The sequence below is a fragment of the Vombatus ursinus genome, unplaced genomic scaffold, assembly GCF_900497805.2.
Source record: "Vombatus ursinus unplaced genomic scaffold, bare-nosed wombat genome assembly UNPS02009835.1, whole genome shotgun sequence".
NCBI lineage: Eukaryota > Metazoa > Chordata > Mammalia > Diprotodontia > Vombatidae > Vombatus > Vombatus ursinus.
Genome location: NW_020949613.1, coordinates 2,026,214 through 2,050,011, shown reverse-complemented (window position 1 = coordinate 2,050,011; position 23,798 = coordinate 2,026,214). Strand labels below are relative to the sequence as shown.

The 23,798-nt window shown below is 37.0% G+C and overlaps 1 protein-coding gene across 1 annotated transcript in view; it reads right to left on the bottom strand.

Annotated features, from left to right (window-relative positions):
* MLIP (muscular LMNA interacting protein) overlaps positions 1–12,220 on the bottom strand; it is a 217,294-nt gene extending 205,074 nt beyond the window's left edge. Inside the window, exons 1-2 of the mRNA XM_027852985.1 lie at positions 12,125–12,220; positions 4,720–4,875 (exon numbers count right to left, since the gene is read on the bottom strand). Of these exons, the coding sequence (XP_027708786.1) occupies positions 4,720–4,875; positions 12,125–12,220 (252 nt within the window). The remainder of the gene's footprint in view (positions 1–4,719; positions 4,876–12,124) is intronic.
* Positions 12,221–23,798: the final 11,578 nt, after the last annotated feature.

Genomic DNA, 23,798 nt, shown 5'->3' with positions numbered 1-23,798 from the left:
TATAGTAATAATAATAATAACTAGCATTTAGTTAGCAACTACTGTGTGCCAGGCACTGTATTAAGCACTTTACAGATATTATCTTATTTTATATTCACAATTCTGAAAGGTAGGTACTATTATTATCCCCATTTTACAGTAAGGAAACTGAGGTTGACAACAGGTAAATGACTTGCCCAAGGTCACACAGCTAGTAAATGACTGAGGCTGAATTTGAACCAATGTCTTCCTGACTCCCAAGTCCAGAGCTCTATCCACTGGGCCACCTAGCTGCCTCTAAAATAATGAAATGGCAGGGACTGTGTCATCTTTTATTTTTGTATTCCAATGCCAACCACATAATAAATATTGGTTGAATGAAATTTCCAATAAAACAAGAGTTAGGAAAGAAATTACTGGGTCCCCCAAAACTTCAAGATCTCTAATAATCTAGATCACAACTCATGAATATCTAGCTGGAAACCACAGACATTATGAACTACTCTGAGATCATGGTAAAAAGTGGACATTTTAGAACAAAACTCAATTGTTTTTTATATCCAATCATACTCTAAGGTATGATTTCAAGTCATTAATCTGTTCTATTCTTTTTGATTAAGCAGAAATTGTAGCAGCTTTATCGGTTGCTCTTTGTCTCCTAAAGTCACTTTACATCTGAAATTAAAGCTATATTTTATGTCAAAGTATGGTTTGGTTATGTCAGTGGTGTCAAACTCAAATAGAAACTGGGATCATCAAAAAATACATGAGGATTCCTTTAGGCCACATGTTGACTTAGAAAATCACATATTAACATTATTGATGTTCTATTGTATTTCTATTTATTTTTTAAAATATTTCCCAATTACAGTCTTATCTGGCACTGGGGAGTGTTATTAACCTGATGCATATTTGACACATCTGATCTATATGACAACAAATCCAGCTGATTTGGCCAATTCAATCTTGGGGAAGGGAGAAGGGGCAGGAAGATAGAATTATTCTTGAATTATTCTTCAAGTAAATAAAACAATTAAAACAATCAATTGATTGAGTGAATTTTAAACTTTTCTGCTTTTGAAGATATGAGATGAAATTTAATAGTTGATTCAAAGCAGGCGGATAGACTTTTGTACACAAAGTGGAAAGGGTTGGGGGAGGGGATTAGGGAAACAGGCATTTAGATAGAGACGTTTAAAGTAACCAATGAATACATATGGATGTAGCTTGTAAACCCAAATGAATTGACCTGAGGCCTGCATTTAACTTTACCTGACCTATTTATGATTAATATATTTAAAAGTGTCTAAAGTATGCTTTCCCTAAATTAAAACATCCCTTTGTCTACATCAGTATAAAACCAAACAGCTCCTAATATCAGTGGGCCACTTAGAATCAGTCTATGGCCTGAACTGAGCTGGTTACCTGGAGATAAAATGTAATAAAGAGGCTATTTATTATAGAAAGAAACAAAATAAGAAAGACATTCATAATAGTGGGGTTTTTGTGACATCTTATTTGCCCTTTCCCTGTTAATTCTGGAATATTTATAAAACAGAATAATCAAAATGATAAATCTCCACTGCATAGCCCCTTAAGGATTTGCAAAATGGGAAGGGTGAAGGATGAAGGCTATATGGGAGGACAAGGGAGGAATCCTTGGAGAGGGAGTAGGTTAAGGAATAGGAAGGCAAGGCAGTGGGTAGAGGTAAAGTAGAGGAGTCAGGAGGGATAGGAAATAAGAGATACATAATACATGAAACAAAGATCAGGAGTAGAATTTCTTAGGGGAAAAAGTGCAGTGGTGGTAATCATGATCTCAGACAAAGTGAAGGCTAAAATAGATTTAATCAAAAGAGAGAAATAGGGAAACTGCACTAAGTATCAGCCATATTCATCAATGTCATTTTGGACTATCTAAAATAACTAGACAGTGTAAGATTGGAATATTACTGTGGTAAAGGAAATAATGGGGTGGTAGACTTAGAGAAATGTAGAAAAACTCAGACTTATGAAGGAAGAGGTTATCCACTCTCAGAGAAACAGAGGACAAATAAATATAGTATGGTCTTACATAGATGCATATGAATGTATATGTCTATGTATAAGTATAATTATACACATCTAAGTATATCTATGTGTATGAAAATGTATGCATGTAGGTATATATGTATGTATGTATTTTTAAAAATGATTTCTCTTGGTAATCTGTGTCTTGGAGACTCAGAGCTTCTTCCCTGTCAGCCTTCTGACCAAAATTATTCAGAAGGATATCTCTGATAATGAGATTACATTTAATCTTCTTATCTTGGTCAAACTCCAACACAGGCCTGAAATGATTTTATCCTACTCAGATATGGGTGGAGATATACTTCCAAGACTGGGGGTGGTAGTTCCTTTGATGGCAAATGCTATCGGCCCCTGTGGACTGAGTGATCTAAGGAACTCACTCACCCTCCTACTATATTGACCAATCATGGTTGATTGGCACCCTCTAGGGAACATTTACCCTTCGAAGGGAATATAATGCTATATCCCCAAATCCCAAACCAAGCCAGTTTTGGACTGAACTCCCATGCAATGCATGTCAAGCCACCTTGAGAAATTAAACCGTGGACACATGTACCCCAATTTTGTGTGTCTCTTTCTTAGAGCAGAGTCTTTCAAATTGGGGTTTATGGGGTTCATGGGGTTTGGGATCCACAGTATGTATGTATCTCTTTTTGTGTATATATATGTTTGTATGTATCTATATATGTCTGTATGTGGATGTATGTATATATTGTAGCTTAATTGTAGCCTTCTTCAGGGGTGGGGGGAAAGGGGAGAAAAAGAACAAAGTAAAAAGCGCACAGCAGAGAACAAAAGAAAACTTACAAGGAAGCAAAGAAAAGATGGACAGCTCTGATCAAAATGTGTACTATTTATTATATAGGCTTTCTTGAAATGGAACTTTATTGCTGTATATTTTGAATTCTCTCATGCTCTGCTATGCACATGACAATGCTTTTTTTTCTTTTCTTAGTTTGTATTTGTTTCAATATTTAAATTTAGAATATTGCTTTTGCTTTTCCTGTGTATTTGTTTTACTATTTAAGTTTAAAACTAAAAAATAAACTTAAAAAAATTTTTAAAGACTTGCAAAGTGCTTTCCTCACAATACTAAGGTAACTATTTCAAGTATCATCCCTATTTTAAGAAAGGAAACTGAGAGATTCAGTGATGAAATAGCACACGGAGCAAAGCGTTGGAGGGAGGATATGAACCCAAGTTTCCTGACTCAAAGTCTATTCACTAAACCACACTGCATTAACCAACTAAAAAAATTATTTGTGTATATCATGTTTTCAGTTTATGAAATTTGCTGCAAATGTCATAGGAAACTACTGAGTTTTAAAGTCTTGCAAGAAAGTTTTACTATATAACATAGATATATACTGACACATAGAAAAATATTATTTGTAGCAATATAAAAAAATGCTAAGGGTATATATACAATCTTTGTCAAATAACATTAAAAGTGTGAGGATCTCATCTAAGCAGCTGGGTTGCCTTGCATATTATTCAGGGGTTCCCAGAAATCATTTAGCTCTGATTACTCTTTAAGATAATCTACTCTGTTGTTGTTATTTAGTTGATTAATCATGTCTGACTCTTCATGATCCCATCTGTGGTTTACATTTCCTTCTACAGATCATTTTTACAGATGAGAAAACTAAGGTAAACAGGGTTAAGTGACTTGCCCAAGGTCATACACCTACTAAATATCTGATGCTGGATTTGAACTCAGGTCTTACTGACTCCAGAGCAGGCACCTTATCCACTGTTCAAGATAATCTATAATCATAGATGATTCAATGACCATAAATCAATATGTCACTATGGTCTAGAAATCAATGAACAAATGACCATTTACTAAGTGCCTACTATGTGGTAAGGATATAAAGGAGATAATATATCAAAGACAGAAATCAGATTTTCTCCCTCTCTCCAATAATTTTAAGGGCTATCTTTATAAGACTGAAGGCCTTATAAAGTATGTGTGGTTCAGTGGAAAATAACGGCTACCATCTATATAGAACCTACTCTATGCCAGACACTGTGCCAAGTACTTTACAAATATTAATTCATTTGATTCTTACAACTACCCTGAGAGGTAGGTGCTATTTTCCCCCTCATTTAACAATTGGGAAACTGATGCAGGCAATAGTTAAGTGATTTCACCAATGCACTGTACCACTTAGCTGCCTAGTGTTTGATATGGAGGCAGACAATATGAATTCATATTGACCTTGATCAAGTCAAATAACCTCTTTGGGCATTAGACTAAATGACCTCCAGAGCCTTTTCTAGCTTTTAATCTATGACACCTATGGTCAAAATCTCAAAATGATTTTTTTAAACAAAATAATTAAATTCATTTTAATTTTTTTTACAAAAAAAATTATACAGGATAAAAAAAATTTGAGGACTGAGAGTAAGGAGGAGATAAGAACCATGACAAGGAGTCACAACAAATGATGGGATATCACAAATGAGAATCCCTTGATTATAATAGAAAATCTTGAAATACATGGGCTCTTACACATAATATAAGTGTCACTGATGGCCCTAGAACTCATAACCTTTAAGGAAAAAAAAAGTGAAAGGGGGAGAGATGGTTATTTAAAACACTTTTTACAACTGAATTCATTTTAATGCAAATTTTGTGAGTAAAAGGAAAATATAAAAATAGCCTACCCTATTTACTGTTTCTTGGCTCTTATCTCTTGGTTCTTCACCAATTTTAACAAGATATTTAGAGGCATCAGCAACCTGAGTATGAGTCGGTAGTCTTCGTATGGTTGGGACAAATGTGAAGATCAAAGGTTTGGTTTCAGAATCTCCAGAAAGGACCTATAAGATAGGTAAGAAATAAGACTTTTAGCCTTGTTAATGAGATGTCTTATCCTTTATTCTCCATAGAGCATGGTACATAGCTAACTGGAACTTGAGTTAGCACCAAGACATTCATTTAAAATGAGTTAGAACAGACATCAGCAAGAGAGAGAGAGAGAGAATATTTATTAAGTGCTTAGTACTTGCCAAGCACTTTGCTGAATTCTGAGGATGCAGATTGAAGCAAAAAGGATAGTTCCTGTCTTCAGGAAACTAACATTCTAATGGGAAGAGACAATACACAAATAAAGGAGACCCGGAAAAGGGGCAAGGGTGAAGGGTGCAGATGCAGGGGCAAGACTGCTGATGAAGAGATTAAGAAGTCAAGAGAATGAGCAATGGCATTGGGAGTGAAGGGAGCATGGCCTGGTCACCTCTTCACGAAGTGGTAGAAAAGTGCCTAATTAGCAGCGAAGTTATTTTCAATGACATTTAGGCCTGATGCTATGACTATGATCCTAGACAAAGTTTGTCCTATGACCCACCTTCCTTTCTCCAGTTTGAATGTACTTATATTCTAATTTATGTTTGAAGTGGGGGGAGGTTGTTTTTGTTGTTGCTGTTGCTGTTTTGGGTTTGTTTTGTTTGTTTTTTGGTGGAACCAGTGGTGTGCTGGAGCTAGCTCTAACCAGTTCCATATAAACATTTACAACTATGAAAATGGCAAATACTATATATCAGGCCTTGGTTTACTGTTTTTTTGATTGTCTAGACTTAAGAAAGTAATGGAAAAAAATGCTGAAAATTCAGATGAAACTTAAAATTAGGTCCTTTATACCTTTTTTATTTTTTTCAGAGAGCTAGTTGGTAAACATTTACCAGCACACCACTATGTGTAATAAATTTTATCATCCCTTCTAGACTTTAAACTTCATGAGGTCAAGGACAACATCTTAATCTCTGTATTTAAATAGTTTTTTTAAAATGTTAAATGGACAAATCATTCTCATTCACATATATTTTCCACTACCTCAAATCAAGTGTGTAGTTGCCTAAGATTCCTATCTTCAAGGTATCCTCAACTTCTTGTTCTCCTTCAACCTGTATGTCCAATCCATAGTCAAAACTCATTGATTCTACATTCATGGTGTCTTTTGCATCTGTCCCCTTCACTCTATTCATACAGCCACTATTCTAGTTCAGATCCTCATTACCTCTCACTTGCACTATTAAAATAGTCTCTTTACTGATCATATGATTTCTTTCTCTCTTTTCCCCTACCTTTCCTCCCCTTCTTTCCCTCCCTTCTTCCCTTTTTTCAGTGGCTCAAAATTCCCAAAAATCAAAAGATCTACCAGCTTCTGCTTCCACAATAGCAGGGATTATAGGTATGTGCCACCAAACTCATCCTGGACCTTCATTTCCTTGTTTATAAAATGAGGTCTTTAAGATTCTTTCCAGCTCTGAATCTGGTTCACATACCAACTTCTAAATGAAAGCTTTCCTTAGCTGCCACAAAAGAAAGCCCATAAATTTCCTTGTTTTGTGTATATTTCATATATAGTTTTATATTAGCATATTGTTACCCTGATTAGAACCTAAATGATTCTATGACCACATGAGATCTCTACCCTCTCTAAGTCATTCTCCACACAGCTGCGAAAGTGATAGTGTTAAAGTATTGATCTGACCGTGTCACTACTCTGTACTTCCTAGCACTTCTTTTGTAATTAAATTTTATTTTTTAATTAAAAATAATTTTCTCTCCCTCCCACCATGCCCCCAATTAGAAAAGAAAAACAAAACAAAGCAAAAACAAAAACAAAACCCTTGTCACTAAACTTCCTATCACTTCTAAGATCAAACTACTCAGTTTGGCATTTAAAACCCATTACAACTGGTCTCCAACCTTCCTTTCTAACCTCACTGCTCTCCTTCACGTACTCTGTGGTCCAGTAAAAATGGCTTTCTTGTTGTTCCTCTCACACCCCACTCTATCTGCCGTCTTTGTTCCCATGCCTACAAGCTAACTCCCTCTTTCACTCCACTTCTTAGAATGCCTCGCTTCCTTCAAAGTTCAGTTTAAGAGGGCAGCTAGGTGGCACAGTGAATAGAGTACTGGCCCTGGAGTCAGGAGGACCTGAGTTCAAATCTGACCTCAGACACATAACACTTACTAGCCTGTGTGACGCTGGGCAAGTCACTTAATCCCAATTGCCTTGCCACAGAAAGACAAAGTTCAGTTCAAGTACCATCTTCTAAAAAAGCACTGAAATTACCTTGTATTTGGCATATATACTTTTTCATATTGACACATTGTTTCCCTGACATAATGTAAGCTCTTTGAGGACAGATGCTGTTTCACTCATCTTTGCATTTCCAGTGAATAGCATAGCACTGGAAATGTAGTAGGTGGTAATAAATACTTGTTGTTTAATTGTGATTAATACAGAATGTTGATGTCACAGAAATAAACTATAGAATACAATTTAATATAAGATGAATCTCCCTTGAAAGCCATTCAAATGCATTTAGTTTAAAGAATTTCATTATTAGGTGGGGGTGCCAGCATGGTGTAATTGGTATTACATTGTTATTTCAATTAAGAGGCTTGGGCTAGAGTCCCAACTCTGACACTTCTCCACTGGGTGATCTTGAGGAAGGGAAAGAAAATAAGCATTTGTGTAGTCTCTACTATGTGCCAACAGCTTAGCAAATATCTCATTTGATTCATACAGTAACTCTACGAGGCGAGTGCTATTATTATCCCCATTTTACAGTTGAAGAAACTGAGCCAGATAGCGGTTAAATGACTTGTCCAGGATCACATAGCTAACTCACACGGAGTCTGAGTCTAGATTAGAACTCAGGTCTTCCTAACTCTAGGCCCAGTGCTCTATTTACTTCAATATCTACTTGCCCCAAGTTATTCAATTTCTCTGCATCTCAGTTTTTTCATCCATAAATAGGAATAGTAAGGCTTATATTACTTGCCCCATAAGAGTTAGGAAGCAAACAATTTGTAAACCATATTGCTATTTGTAAACTATATTTGCTATATTTGTAAACCAAATTGCTATTTGTTGTTGTTCAGTCATGTCCAACTCTTAATAACCCCATGGAGCATACTGTCGAAGGGGATTTCTTGGCAAAGATACTGCAGTGGTTTGCCATTTCCTTCTCCATCATATTAAGACAAACAGAAGTCAAGTGACATGTCCAGGGTCACAAAGCCAGTAAGTATCTGAGGTCAGATTTGAACTCAGGTCTTCCTGACTTCAGCCCCAGAGCTCTATCCACTAAGATGCCTCTATAAATTGCTATAGAAAGGTGATAAAGTGACACTATTTTTTATTTGAGGGTTCCAGATAATTATGATTATTAAAATACTGAGCATTATCATTCTAAAACATATACGGTATCTTAAATTTAATTCACTAAGCACTATTTATGTGCACACCCTGCTTACCATAAGTATTTAATAACCCTTAGTGGAACTGATAAGTTTTACTTCCAAGGTTGAATGTTGCTTAATGCTATTAAATAAATACACATAGATCTCTGAAGTTGATGACTTATAAATCCTAGGCCTTTTGACATTAATCTCTATATTTTTGGTGAGTGATATAGTAACTAAAGCATGAATAGAAAACTTAGTACCCACTTAATATGATGTTCTTTTATAACCTTGTACTACAGAAGAATTGATCAGCACTATAATATGTTGGTAACTAGACAGTCCCAGCTCTGTCTTTAATAATTTTATATTCACTAAGCTAATGCTCATACTTTACTTGTCTAAGTTTGGGAAAGTAATGGGCTTTGTTTTGATTTTTCTGGCCTATGATTTCATTGGTGTAGGGAACTCAAATGAAAGAACATTTATTAAGTGCCTGCTACATGCCAGAATTATGCTAGGTGTTAGGGATAAAAGACAAAACCAAAAGAATTCCTGTCTTCAAAAACCATGCATTCTACTGGAGGGAAACAACAGATAGCTGCAGTCCACATATGCACTCTCTCCTCTCTTTCACCTAACAGAATACCTCAATTTTTTTAAAGACATAACTGAGTGGCATAGTGGATAAAGCACTCCGCCCTGGAGTCAGGAAGACCTGAATTCAAATCCCACTTCAGACACTAGCTGTCTTACCCTGGGCAAATCACTTGACATCTATCTGCCTCAGTTTCCTCAACTATAAAATGAGGATAATAATAACACCTACCTTGTTGAGAATTAAATGAGGTAACATTTTTAAAGCACTTAGCTAAATGACTGGCACACCATAGGCCCTTAATAAATGCTCATTTCCCTTCCTTCCTTCTACAGCAAGCATTTCTTGATTCCCTACCCCCATATACAACTGCTAGTTTGTTCCCTAACTAGTTTTTATTTACTATGCCTACATTCATATATTATATGTTATATGTGTGTGTTTGTATCTATTGTATTGCTTCCACTGATAGAAGGTAAACTTCTTGACATCAGGGATTGTTTCATTTTTTTACATATGTATCACCAGTGTCTGGCACATAGTAGGCACTTAATGTTTATTGTTTTATTAATTAATCGAAGTAAATACAAAACATTAAAAAATGCCAAATAATTGGAAGGAAAAAGCACTAAAAATGGTAAGATCTAGATTGCCATGAGATAGGTCTCACTTAAACTGAGCTCAGGATTTCAGGGGGTGAAAGTGAGTAGTGAAAGCATTCTCTGCTTGAGGATGACAGCCTATGCAACAGCCTGGAGAAAGGAGATAGAATGTCTTCTAGTGAGAGGAACAGCACAGGCCAGTGTGGCTGGAATGTGAACATGTGAGAGGAAGAGAATATCAGTGAAGAAAAATAAGTTGAAGCCAGATTAAAAAGGGCTTTAAAAATCTCAAAAAGGAGTCTGTATTGGATCCTAAAGGCAATAAGCAGGCACTGAAGTTCTTTGAGAAAGGGAATGACATAGCCAGGTTTGGTAAGCCAGTGAAGGCTAGATTGGAGAGGGGAGAGAATAGAGTAATAGAGAGGGAGAGAAAGGAATGGATGTAAATGATGCTGAGGAGATAGAATTGAAAGGATGTCTTAACAGAGGGCATATAGGGAGACAGAAAGGTTGATTCTAAGATTAGGAATGATCACGAGAAGATGTAGTGCTCAAAAGAAAAAGGGAAATTAGAAAAAAGAGGTGACTTTGGAGGGAAAGACAATGGATATGTTAAGCTTGAGATGACTATGGAGCACCCAGGTGAAGATGTCTATTTGTCTAATTGGAAAGATGAATGTTTGGGTTTGGGAGCCATCTGCATAGAAATGATAACCAAACTGATGAGAGGAAGGGAATAAGCATTTATATAGTGTCTACTTTGTGCCAGGCACCGTGCTAAGTACTTTTTTACAAATGTTATCTGACTTGATCCTCACAACAAACCTGCAAGGTGGGTGCTGTTATTATATCCCATTTCATAGTTGAGGAAACTGAGGCCAAAAAAAAGAAAAATCAGGTGTCTTGGTGTTGCAGGGTCACACAGCTTGTAAGTGTCTGAGGCCAGATTGGAACTCAAGTCTTTCTGACCACTCCAGTATCCTTGCAATGAAAATCCCAGATGGAGTCACAAAGAGTTGGACAAGACTGAAATGACTTGACAATAACGGGAATGAGAAATAGGCTATGATTAAGCAAAGGAGACTTAAGAGGATGGGGTGAGACAGGTAGGAAAAGAACAAGGAGAGAGCAGCATCACCAAAACCAGGAAGGAGAGAGAACTCAGGAGGATGCTACTCCCAGTATAGGAACTTCTTCCACCAATGGAGAGTGGCAACTCCTCAAAAAGTGCCTTCTTGTGACCCCATTTGAGGTTTCCTTGGCAAAGATAACGGAGTGGTTTGCCATTTCCTTCTCCAGCTCATTGTACTGATGAGGAAACTGAGGCAAACAGGGTTAAATGACTTGCCGGGATCATACAGATAGTATCCAAGGCCAGATTTGAATTCAGGAAAAGGAGTCTTCCTGACTTCAGGCCCAGCACTCTATTCACTGTGCCACACCACAGCACAAATTCAGATTAAAAAATCCCAAACAAACTATTATTCAAAATAGTAGTGATGAGAAAATTTACAGAACTGAAAAATTCTCTTCTTGGGTCACTGTCAGAGAAAGCAAAATCTCATCAGAAAGAAGGTCTCCTCTATAGATGCATAAACACAGCAGGAAAAGAAATTAAAATAGAAGTAAATACTTCTTGTGACTTTTAAAACACCACTGCCATCCCAGCATGCTATATTCTTTTTCATCCTTTCTCTCTTGCAATCTCTTCTCTTCCAAAGTATGAGATGTATATTTGCACATAATTTCCATCTGAGTGGGATTTGAAACTTCTCTGGACACTGTATGGAATTCCAATGAGAGGGTCACATGTTAACAACTAGGTTTTCAAGCCTCTTATTGGGGAAAGAAAAGATATTTGCTGTTCTTTTACACAAAGCAGCCAAGTTCCATGGGCCCAGAGAGATGAATTGCTATGGTGATGGCAAATTATTTTTTCCACAAAGCAGAAATAGCCGCACTTTAATAGCTTTACATTTGTTAAATGCCAATTAACACTTCCAGTTGTCAAAGCTGCCTGAACCTCCCGCTCCCTGCCTGTGTTTGAACCACTTTATGTGTCAAAATGAGAACTAGAAAACCCTATTAGACGATATCCTCTCTCTTTCTACAAGTAGAGCCTATAGTATATTTCCTTAGGTTTTCTTTGATTTGGTTTGAAAGTCTTACAAGGTCAGACCCTGCACCTTTCCCTGAGAAAACAACTGGACAGACTTATAAATCATCCGAAAAGTTTTTTCCCCCTGACATTCCATTGAAATGCTTCTCAGCTCTGCTTTATCCTTTTTTGCAAGGCTCACTTTCATTTCTCACCCTAAAATTCCTCTTCCTTCCTGACATGACACAAAGCAGCTAAATGTCACCTCCTCCATGACACCAAACACTTTCAGACAGGAACTTACCCTCCCCTTAAATGAAGACATTACAGGCTGTAGCATCAGTAACTCTACCCCCCATGAAGAGCACCCCTGAGGACAGATCCTTTGATTTCCCCCAGTTAACAAATGGTCTATATTTACCAGCTCACTCTTGCTCAGGATGCCAGCTATCATTTCCTTTTGGTACCCAGTCAAATTAACCTGCTCTTGCATCAGTCCCACAGCAACCTGACAGCAACAAGAGATGGTCACACAGTGCAATGTAAAACATTTAGGAAAGTCTGCCTTTTACCTGGGCTTTGGTCTTTGTGCTCCCTGCTAGGCTGCCCTGGTGCACTTGGAAGTCATTGTTCCCGTTTTCACTCAGAAGCCACTGCTTTGGAACCATCACATAAGGCAGTGAGCAAACCAATGACTGAGGTGGGAAGGAAGCCGTTCACAAAAACAACCAAAAAAATCTAAAAAGAGGTAAGTGGAATACTGCCCTCCCTGCTAGCTAGCATTTTGTCAGCTCTCAATTATAGTTTTGGAGAGAGGCACATATATAGACATAAATATATATAAAGATAGAGAGAGAGACAGACAGACAGACAGACAGACAATGGCCTACTATGAAGTCTCCAACTGCTAAAAAATGAGTCATTAGTAGCAAAACTATGCCTTCCTCATCTTTGTACATAGTTCTTTTATACAGCAATGCCTTAAATGAATAGATATGCTATATAGGATTGGGGAGAAAAAGAATATTATTTTGGCAACTACCGGGCATCTCATCACAAAAATAAGTTGGTAACATTCAAAGTGAGCAATTAGGGGTAGGAGAGACAAGAAAACATAGGCAAGGATTGGTTTGTGCTTGAACAAAGAAACAAATAATATGCAGTGATGGGTTAAAAAGAAGTCAATGAGATATATTATCTGTCCTCTGCATCTAAATAGCAGATAGCAACATAGGAGCATCTGGATTCCCTGAAGTATTTCACCACTTAACAAAAATAGCATGAAAAAAGAGCATGAAATCAATTTTTTTTCTTAATTCGCCTCCACACTCTCCCCACCGTGCCAAGCCATCCTTCATAACACTTACCAGACTAATTTTCCTCGTGCACAAACCCAGTCTGCTCAAAGATCTTCAGTGGCTCCCAACTTCCAACTAAACAAAGTTCACACACCTTTGGCTGGCATCCAAGGACATTTCCAAGTTGGAACCATCCTATCTTGCCAGACTTAGTTCATATTATTTCTTTCAACACCATCCTTTCCATTCTATCCTGGTTGGAATACTCTTTCCCAAAAATATACCTTGTGTTTTTCCACCTCTGTGCTTTAGCTCATAGTGTTCCTTATGCCTGGAATATCTTCCTACTCCCTCTTCTCATCTGTTGAGTTCGTATGTGTCCTTTAAAGCCCAACAGAAATAATAGCTCGCTTTAACATAGAGATGTAAGGTTGGTAAAGCACTCTATTCTCATCTGATACCCACAACAACCCTGTGAGGTTGAAGCTATAATTATCCACATTTTATGGGTGAGGTAGCTGAGACTGAGAGGTGTTAACTGACCTGTCCAGATTCACTGGGTTAGTAAATGGGTGAGTCAGGATTTAAACTCAAGTCTTTCCAATTTCAAGCCCGACATTCTACCCCCTGCACCAGCAGCTGCTTCTATAAATGTTATCCCTTTAATGCCTTCTCCTTTCAGTTTGCCCTTATGTACTCTTGCCTTTTGTATGTGCTAGATGTTTCCATGTTCTTTTATCCATTAGAATGTATGCTCAATGAGAACAAAGACTGTGCTTTGTTTTGGTTTGTTTGGTTTGATTTTTTTTTTTCGCTTTTCTTTGTACCTTTGCTCTTAGCACAGTGTTTGGCCCAAAATTGACACTTGATAAATGTTTCTTGACCAACCTATTGAAAGTCTGGAGGTATTCTGTGATTCCTCCTCCTTCGTTTAGTAACAATCTTCCCGTTCCACTATTACCTAACATTTGTCTCCGAAGGCAGCATCAGAGCAACAGAAAATGCCTTAGACTTGGTCAGAAGAATCACATTCAAGGGCTTGCTAGAGCACCAGTTCCTGCTGGATACCAGCAAGCTAATTGTTAAATTTGCAATGTGAGCATTTACACTTCAGGAATCAGCAAGCACCATAAATAGGGGCTTGATTCATTATTTTGTTGATTTTATAATATTAAGAAAGTGATAAAGAAAAATGTTGATAATGCATATTAAACTGTCATGGATATACTCTCTGGGGCTCAGTTTCCTCATCTATAAAAGTAGGGGTTTGGCTTAGATAATCTTTAGGTTCCTTTCTAACCAATCTATGAAGCTTACCACATCCATGAGTCTTATCATGTCTTCCATACTCAATGTTAGAGTCCCCTTCCAGGCTAGAAGCTGCATGGGGACTTCCTTCCCCAGCCAAGTCCCCCCTACTGTGTTACTTTGGATTCATTTGGATATATTTTGTTTTTATTTAACAGAATGTAAACCCTTTAAAGTCATGATTTATTTTGGTTTTGCATATATATGCAAAGCCTGGAATAGTGCTCTGCATAAAGTAGGTACTGCATAAACACTTCAGTTGAATAAAGTTCCACTCCAGAACTACATGAAAACAGTAAATGTCATGATTGAAAAAAAAACAAAACTTCACAAATTCAATTGATTGGAGTAGTCAGCTTCCAGTATTTCTATTTTCTAAGTATTGATTTTCTTCAACTCTGTGATAGTCATATTTGTACTTTGTCAACAAAGATGTTATGTCCCAAGGGCAATATGTACACTGAGAAATACAGAGAAGAATAATAAAGTTCAAATGCAGGGACATAGACTTGTCCTCTCCTGAAGGTACATAGCACTCTCAGAATTCTGCATTAATTGTTTGAATTCCTTTCCCTTAAGCAAAACAAATTAGACCTTTGTGGGTCATGGAAGTATCCCGAGTAAAAGAATGGCGCAAAAAAGTTCTTTGAGGTATGAGGAGAAAAGTTATCTGCAGTAGAGTTTGATCTTACTGTTGCACAATCTCCAAGTCCAGTGACTATTTAAGAAGGAGAGGCAAGACATTCCAAGCTAGCTTGGAAGCAGAAAGTCTTGGGTTCAGGCTCCCTTATAACATCTACTATTTGTGTGATCTTGGGCAATTCATTCAACCTCCTCTAAGTGTCCCAGAGAACTCACTAAGATAAATGTTATAGATGAGTTGCCAATTTGTATCAGTAGAGGAATTTTCATAGAGAGTTCCTTACACTGGTGAAATCAGAGATATCAAATATACATAATCTATACATATTGCATACATACATGTGTGTGTGTATCCTCAGGTATATACGTGACCATGTGGAGTATCATGTAGTCCCATATACATATATGTATACATGCATATCTTTATGTGTACACATATAGCATCATGGAGTAGCAGATGAAGAGTTGTCTCTAAGTTAGAAAAGACCTGAGTTTTGATACATATTAGCTGGGTAACCCTAGGCAATTGAACAAATCACTTAACTGCTAACAGATCTAGGCAACTTTCAAAGACTATAAGCAGCAGAGATAGTCCCAACCCCTGTTGGTAAAGGGAATTTTCTCATCCAAGAGCCTTATTTTAATGAAATCACATGTCAAGCCTCTATACATATACTCACTATTTACTACATATATTATTCTATGTAATATTCACCGTACATGAGTATATACATAAATGTATGCATATTAACTATATATTTATATCTGTTTGCAAAGTAAACTATTTATGTCTGTTTATATACGTGCATACATTACTCATATATGTACATACATGCATATGTATATATATGTATATGTGTATATATATATATATATATATAGGTGTATGTATGCATAATAGTGAATGTCTAAAATCACAGAACAGAATAACTAGAAAGAATCTTAGAAATCATGCAGTCCAAGCCTCTCACTTTACAGATGAGGGAATTGAGGTCCATTACCTCTAAAATCATCGTACTGAATCATAAGTAAAATATAAGAATAGGTAATACTAATCATTTTACAAGACTACTTTTTTCTTTAAATTTTATGTATATGTGGAACGATGAGTAGATGATTATTCTAAGTTTTATCCTATACTTTTGAGTGAATCAAAACCACTTTAAAGTTTCATTTCTATTTCTATTCTTTCCCATGCCTCCATATTATTGTCTTTTCAAACTCCTAAAGCCTGGAAGAATAAATTAGCAGCTTGATATGGTCAAATCTGAGAAGGAAAACATTCAGGTCATTCCTTTCTTTCTTCTTCCCACCCTAACAATTCCATTCAATGAGCATTTTTTTAAAATAATTCCCCTGCCCTCAAGGAGCTTACATTCTACTGGAACAATACAAAGTATACACAAGTAAGTAAATAGTAAATATTATACAAAGTAACACAAGATAATTTCAAGAGAGAGAAAATGCTAATAGCTGGGGGGTAGGGAAAGGCAGACACCATATGTAGCAGGCAAAACCTAAGTTGAAGTGTCTAGAAGACAGAGGTGAGAAAGAGCTACATTCTACTCACAGGCACACAGGAGTCACATGGAATGTTGTTTAATGAGAACACTTAGTAGGTCATTTTGACTGTACTTAAGAATGCACAAAGGGGAAGTTAAGTCCTGTATGTCAAACTATTGTTCCCAAACTGTTGCCACAGACATGTCAGACTCTGGAAATAGCCAAGACTGCCCCAGAATTCACTAGTTTGGTGACATCCTTTTGGACTTGGTTTGAAGACTTGTGGAAAAGGGAAGCTAGAAGAATTCACCTATCTCCCCCATGCCACATGAAAGGAGGTTTGTTGGGTAAGGTCAAATGATGCATTTGATTTCTAGATAGCTATTCCCCTGGCCTCTACCTCCTGGGACTCTGGAAGACTGCTATTGGAAGGCAGCAGTACTTGAAAATGATAGGAACAACTGACCCTGACCAGCACCACTTTGATTCCTTTCTTAGTTAGGGAAAGAAGACACAGGAAGACAGACCAATGTCTGTCACTCTTTGATACTAAGCAAAAGTAGCCAGTGCTTATATTGTTTAGTTCCTAACTGTACGCCAATTGCATTATATGTATGATTAATGCAAAAAAGATCAGGAGACCATTTCCACCCTGGTTACGTGTTTAAGGCCCTCACTGGTAGACATTTGGGAAGATTCTTTGATCTTCTAAAGAAATCGTCCATATTATCCCTGCTTCAGCATGAATTAAGGCACAGAATGGTAATAGGGTATAGATTTAGTTTGGGCTTTCTATGTAAAAGAGAGATATGTTATAATCATCTTCCCTAAACAAACACGTTTCCCATAGGCAAGAAAGCCTATGAGGATATAATTATGTACGTATCTCAATACAACATAAATAAGCTCTTGAGAGGAACATTAAGAGCCATTTTTCCATTGTTCAGGGGTTTCTTGATCCCATCTTATATGTAACAAGTGGAGCTTCCTTGAAACTAAAGAAACTGGAAAACCAAAACATAAAAAACCCTTACGTACCAAAAAAGAAATACTGGAAAGTAAAGAATATATCAAAATTGAAAGGAAAATAATTATTGAATTGATAAATAAGCTTTTAAAAAATAGCTAGTCTGGCCTTTAAAAAGGAGAGAATAAAACTAAATTATCATGTAAAGCCAAAATATTAAAAAGGAGGAAGCACAAAAAATGAAAAATAAAGGAAATTGTTCAAAACTATTTTGCTCAATTATATGCCAACAAAAAAATTAAATGAAAAAGATGGATATATATAAGTATGATTACCAAAAAAAAGAACATAATTCTAAAATGAGTAATGTTGGGGAAAAAAAGCCAGTGGAAAGGTAGGTAAGATTCAGATTATGCAATCCTTTCACTTTAAGTCCTGCCTCAAACTTTTGAGACTCCTAAAACAATGATAATTGAGTCAATATCTCTCCACATACTTCAGGATCTTGATAATATATTTCCTTATTGCTTCCTTTTCATTTCATAGCAAATAATTGTAGTCATATACTAGACTTCAGAAATTATCACTTGACTGAATAAATGTACTGTAATCATTAAGTATAATCGCAAGCCTCCAGACACCAGTTTAAAAATGCTCTACAGGAGCTGAATTAGAGTATTTGTCTCTGAGATACAAAGATCTGAGTTCAGATTCTGCCTTACAGACTCATTAGCTCTGTGACCTTGGGTTAAGATCAGACTTAGTTTCCTCATCTCTAAAATGGGAATAACTCTTTGCTGTACTTGCCTCACAGTGTTGTTGTGAGGCCCTGATAAGAAAATGTGGGGGGGGAAAGGGGGGGCAGCTAGGTAAAGCAGTGGATAGAAAGCACTGGCCCTGGAGTCAGGAGGACTTGAGTTCAAATCAAGCCTCAGACACGTAACATTAGCTGTGTGACTCTGGGCAAGTCACTCAACAAAAAATTAAAAAAAAAAATGTGTATAAAGCACACTCTGTAAAACTTAAAACTCTGTAAATATCAGTCCTTATTTTATACCTAATCATAATAATGATGTGGATTTTGTTTAAAATCATCATTAATAAATCATAATAAAGGAGAATAAGCAATCTGAATGTTAGAGCTTGAAAGAACTTTTAGAGATAATCTAGTCTAAGCTCCTCCTCTGATTTTATAGAAAGTATGTGGGTCAATTGCCAAAGAAACAATTCAACTTTGAGATGAAACTGACAGTAGCAAGTCAAAATAAAGCCCCCTAGACTTTTATTCAGGGCAGTAAGGTGGAGCAGAGAGCTAGAATACTGGGCCAGGAGTCAGAAAGACCAGAATTCAAATGTGACCTCAGGCACTTAACTAGGTGTGTGACCCTAGGCAAATCACTTATCCCCTGCCTGCATAAAACTGCAGAAGGAAATAATAAATTACTACAGTATCTTTACCAAGAAAACCTCATGACACTTTGTCCATGGGATCACAAAGTCACACATGACTCAACAACAGACTTTTATTAGAGAAGAGAGAAAAACGGCACCCAATGAGGATGTTTATGGGAAATTCAGGTGTAATGGAACTCCTTCCTCTAATCAGGCTCACTTTTTCCTATGGGCAAAGAAAACAACTGCCTCATTCATGTAGACAGTTCTTCACTTAAGACCCTTACGCAATATTAAAAAAATAGAAACTACTTCTATGCTCTCTCATATCTATGGTCACTAAGTGCTCTGGTGAGAACAACCCTTTATCAAAAAGTTGCAAGAGACAAATTTGATCTCACAAACCTTCCAGGCAATCTGAGCTAAAGTCAACCTACATCACAATTCTAACTAATCACATATTACTGAAAAATAGGTAACTCTAAAAGAATTTCTTGCAAGTAAAAGTTCTGAGGCAAATGAATTAAGTAGAACCAGGAGTGGTACACAAAGCACACCACACAATGACAATGATTATATAAATAGAAAGGGGAAAAAAGGACACTGTGTTATTATAATGACTAAACTTAATCCCCTGGGCAAGCTAGATGGCTCAGTGGAGAGAGCTCTGGGGCTAGAATCAGAAAGACTTGAGTTTAAATTTGGACTCATACACTTACCAGCTGTGTGACCTTGGGCAAATCACTTAACCTCTATTTGCCTTAATCCACTGGAGAAAAAAGTGGCAAACCATTCCAGTATCTTTGCCAAGAAAACCCCATGAACAGTGTGGTCCATAGGGGTCACAAAGAGTCAGACACAACTGAACTGAACAACAAGCTTAATCCCAAAGAAAAGATATAAGAATGACCTCTCCTATCTTCAAAAGAGGTGGGAAACTGTGGTTGCAGAAACTGAATGTAACAGAAAACTTGACTGATGTGTTAGATAGTTTGCTGAACTGCTATTTTTCTTCTTAATTTTTTTTCAATAAGGGATAGTTCTTTGGATCAGAGAGGAGATGTATTGGGAAATAAAGGGGATGTAAAAACAAAAGACAAAAGATACCAGTAAAATCATTTTTAAAAGAAAATAAATGTTATGATGGCTTACATGTCTTCTAATAATAGAGGCGGGGTTGGAGGAGAGGGTCATTATGGGGGAAAAGAGACATAAAGTCATTCACAAAACTTTGCACAGAGCCTTCTAAGGAGCTCATGGGGCTCTGCCTCCAACAACCATCAGAGGAATACTTGTCTGAACTATAAATCTCCTGGGCAGCTAGGTAGTGCAATAGATAGAATACCAGGCCTAGAGTCAGGAAGACTCATCCTCCTGAGTTCAAATTCAGTCTCAGACATTTACTTGTTGTGTGACCCAAAGCAAGCCACTTAACCCTGTTTTCCTCATCTGTAAAATGAGTGGAGAAGGAAATGACACACCACTCCAGTACCTTTGCAAAGAAAACCACAAATGTTGTGACAAAGAGTCAGACATGACTAAAATACAACTGAACTCAACAAAAAGAAATCTCACATGCCTCTAGTCTTTTTGTATAAACTCTCAGTTATGTAACAGTGCTGATTTGGGTAAGGCCATTGCATTTAATTTTGACTGCATACAGGAATTTTGTATCGATTTCAGTCATTTTCATGATTCTTCATGACCCCATTTGGAATTTTCTTGGCAAAGATACTAGAATGGTTTGCCATTTCCTTTGCCAACTCATTTTACAAATAAGGAAACTGAGGCAAACAGGATTAAGAGACTTGCCCAAGGTCACACAGCTAGTAAATGTCTGAGGCCCCATTTGATCTCAAGAAGATGAGTCTTCTTGACTCCAAGCCTGGCACTCTATTCATTGTGCCACCTAGCTGCCCAAAATATTTTCATCCACTTATAAACAGAGAAGTGGAGGCCCAGAAAAATTAAGTAATTTGCCAAAGGTCACATAAATAAGAAGTAACAGATCCAGGATTCAAACCCAGAACTGAGTTTGTTTGTTTTCCTTTCCCCACTGTACATTTTCTTCACAAAAAGCCCATGAGAAAAATATGTAAGTATTTTATGCCCACTTTACAGATAAAGGAAAACTGAAGCACAGAGAAATGGAATAGCCACCACCCAGCTGCTGTCAGAGGGCCTTAAAATTTGCAAAGCATTTTTACATTTATCGTCTTGTTTTAGACTCGTAATAATCCTGTGAATCATGTACTACAGATATTATTAGCCCCATTTTACAGATGAGGGAATTGAGGCTCGGAGAGGTTGAATGACTTTCCCGTGGTCACATAGCTTATTAGTGTCAGAGACAAGATTCAAAGTCAAGGCTTCCTAACTCCCAGTCTTCTATCTACTAAACAAATGAAAAAGATGAAACGGGGCCCCAGGACCCCATTGGTACTCATTGCTATGAAAAGATGTTGGTCTCAGGAATATAATACCATAAAAAACTAGCAACATTTTTCTCCTGTGATTCTTCCTCCAATTTAACCCATTTATAAACTGACTGGAAAGAAGAAGCAACATAGAGTTGAGAGACCTACAGTAGGCTATGAACAATTTGTGTGAGCTCAAACAAATCATGTCCTTTCTATGAGCCTCAGTTTCCTCATCTGAAAAAAATGAAAGGGTTAAAATAGATGACCTTTAGCATCTCTTTCCACTTCCAAAATCCAAAGATCATCAAATCACCAGAGAGTAAGGTTCCTGGGATTTAGAATGAGAAGACAAAGTCAAGATCAGACTGAAGAAGAATCATGGAAGTTATATGAAGTTGATGATATGGTAGAAAAGATAATAAATCTGAAGCCAGTCAGCTCTATTTTGATCCGTGTCCTGACTTTGATACAACACTATTGCCAACTCTCTACACAGAAGAACAATTTCCAACCCTACATTTCCCAATTTGTCAATTCCATAGAAGTACTACTAAGTAGTATTACAAATGGTTACACAAGAAAGATGCTCATCATCTTACAGCAACATGCCCAGGGTTTCCATAGCAAATGCTTTTTATTGGTACTCTAAGTGTAGCAGAAAATTTCTGAGGAGGTGGTATTGAATGAAAGTCTGCTGGATTTGTACTCTAAGGATTTGGATCCAAATTTTGCTTCTTCTACTTGTGTGATCTTGACCAGCTTATTTAACTTCTCTGGGTTTCAGTTCCTTGTCTGTAAGATGAAGGAGTTATCCTTCTACATGATGCCTTTCCTGATCCTGCTAGCCACTAATGCCTGGCCCCACCAATATTACCTTACATTTATTTGATATCTATGTGTCATCTCTCCCAAAAGGTTGTAAGCTCCTTGTTTTTATATCCCCAGCACCTAACACATAGTAGGCACTTGATAAATGCTTACTGATTGATTAGATTAATTCTAAAGTCTCTTCTAAATCTCTGCTCCTGTGAAAGATGATAAATTTGTGTACTCTTTTTCAGTGGGCCATAAAATATGGTATAATAATAAAGAGTGCAGAAGACTGAAATTCAAGCCTTGCCCTATCACTTATGAGCCATGTGACCTGAGGAAGCCACTTCACTATTCTGAGTCTCCAATTACTTCATCAACAAAAATGAGAATAAAAACAATGGCAGTAATAATAATAATATATGATCTACTTACTTCATGGGGTCATTGGGAAGAAAGTACTTTATGACTTGTAAAGCACCCAATGAATCTGAGTTATCATTACAATTAGGATAGCCCTTTCATTATATCCTCCAACAGAGGAACAAAACAATTAAAGAAAATGAATTCCAATTGACAGGTTAGAGTCATAAGACCTGGAGTCTACATTTGATTCTCCCAGACCTAAGGAATTCATTGTATGGAAACTCCCTCCACTGAGGCATAACAGCAACTCATCTATAACTTATAGTCCTAGAGAACTTCCTGGGACACTGTGACTTACTTTGGAATAGTGATGCTTCCAGCCCAGCACCCTCAGTTATCCTGGGAAGCAACCCCTGTGGAAATGCAGCCTGACAGCTGCTCCTACAGGTGCTACTAAGCTACATAGCTGCTAAGACTCGGAAAATAAAGTTCTTGCCATCAAGATCCTTGTCACTGTCAAATGGATCAACATTAGAGACTAATATCATTTTACTAGCAGCAATGATATTAATGATGATGAATCAACATCTGCTTTACCACTACACCTCAAGGACTATGGGACTTTTCCAAAAACCTTTCATAAGTGTTGTTTCTCTCATTAGAATGTTAGTACAGTGCCTTGCACATATTAAGTGCTTAATAAATGCTTTTATTCATTCATCCATTTACTCATTGCTATCAAATGTGTGTCAAACCCAGTTCTTTCTGATTCTAAAGCTACTTGACCTGCCATGCCACATTAACTCTCCTAAGATTTGGTCTACACACTTACATGCAATGTTTTTAGAGTGAAAGGTACTGAAACGGTTAAAAAATCTCAGTGCATTTGAATCTGAACAAAGAGGTCTTTTAGAAAGAGCAGCTTTCATCATCTTCCTCAGAGAAATATTTGACATCTGTGTGCATTAACTGAAAGTACCACTAAGTTTAAAAATAAGCGATGAAACTATTAAGAAAAATTAGAAGTGGTTATTGCTTTAGGTGTTCACAAACTGTTGTGAAAAAATGGATCCTACAAGGGAAGGTCTGATTATTATTAACAATAACTCAGTAACTATTTAAATTTAAGCTCCTTGCATCAAGACAGTCACGGAGTCACACAACACACTCTGTAGTTAGTATTATGGAAATTTAGCACAATAATCAGATCTTGAATTTCAAAGACCATCAGGTTTTAAATTGGTGATCTCAAATGTAAACAACTAAAAACTAGCCCAAAGACACCAAGGCCAAGAAAGGGACTACTTGTCATTTCTTAAACAAAAATATTTTATGATTAATTTTTAGGTCCAAATTTTTAGGCAAACATACACACTATACTTGTCTCAATTCAGCAGTTGCTCTGTTACTTTCTTATTGTCGGCATTCCTTCTACTGGTGCCAATCACAACCTGCCCATGCCCAGGCAGCTGGGTGATGCAGTATATCGAGTGCCAGGCTAGTAGGACTCAGGAAGAAAGATCTACCTTCAAATCCTGTC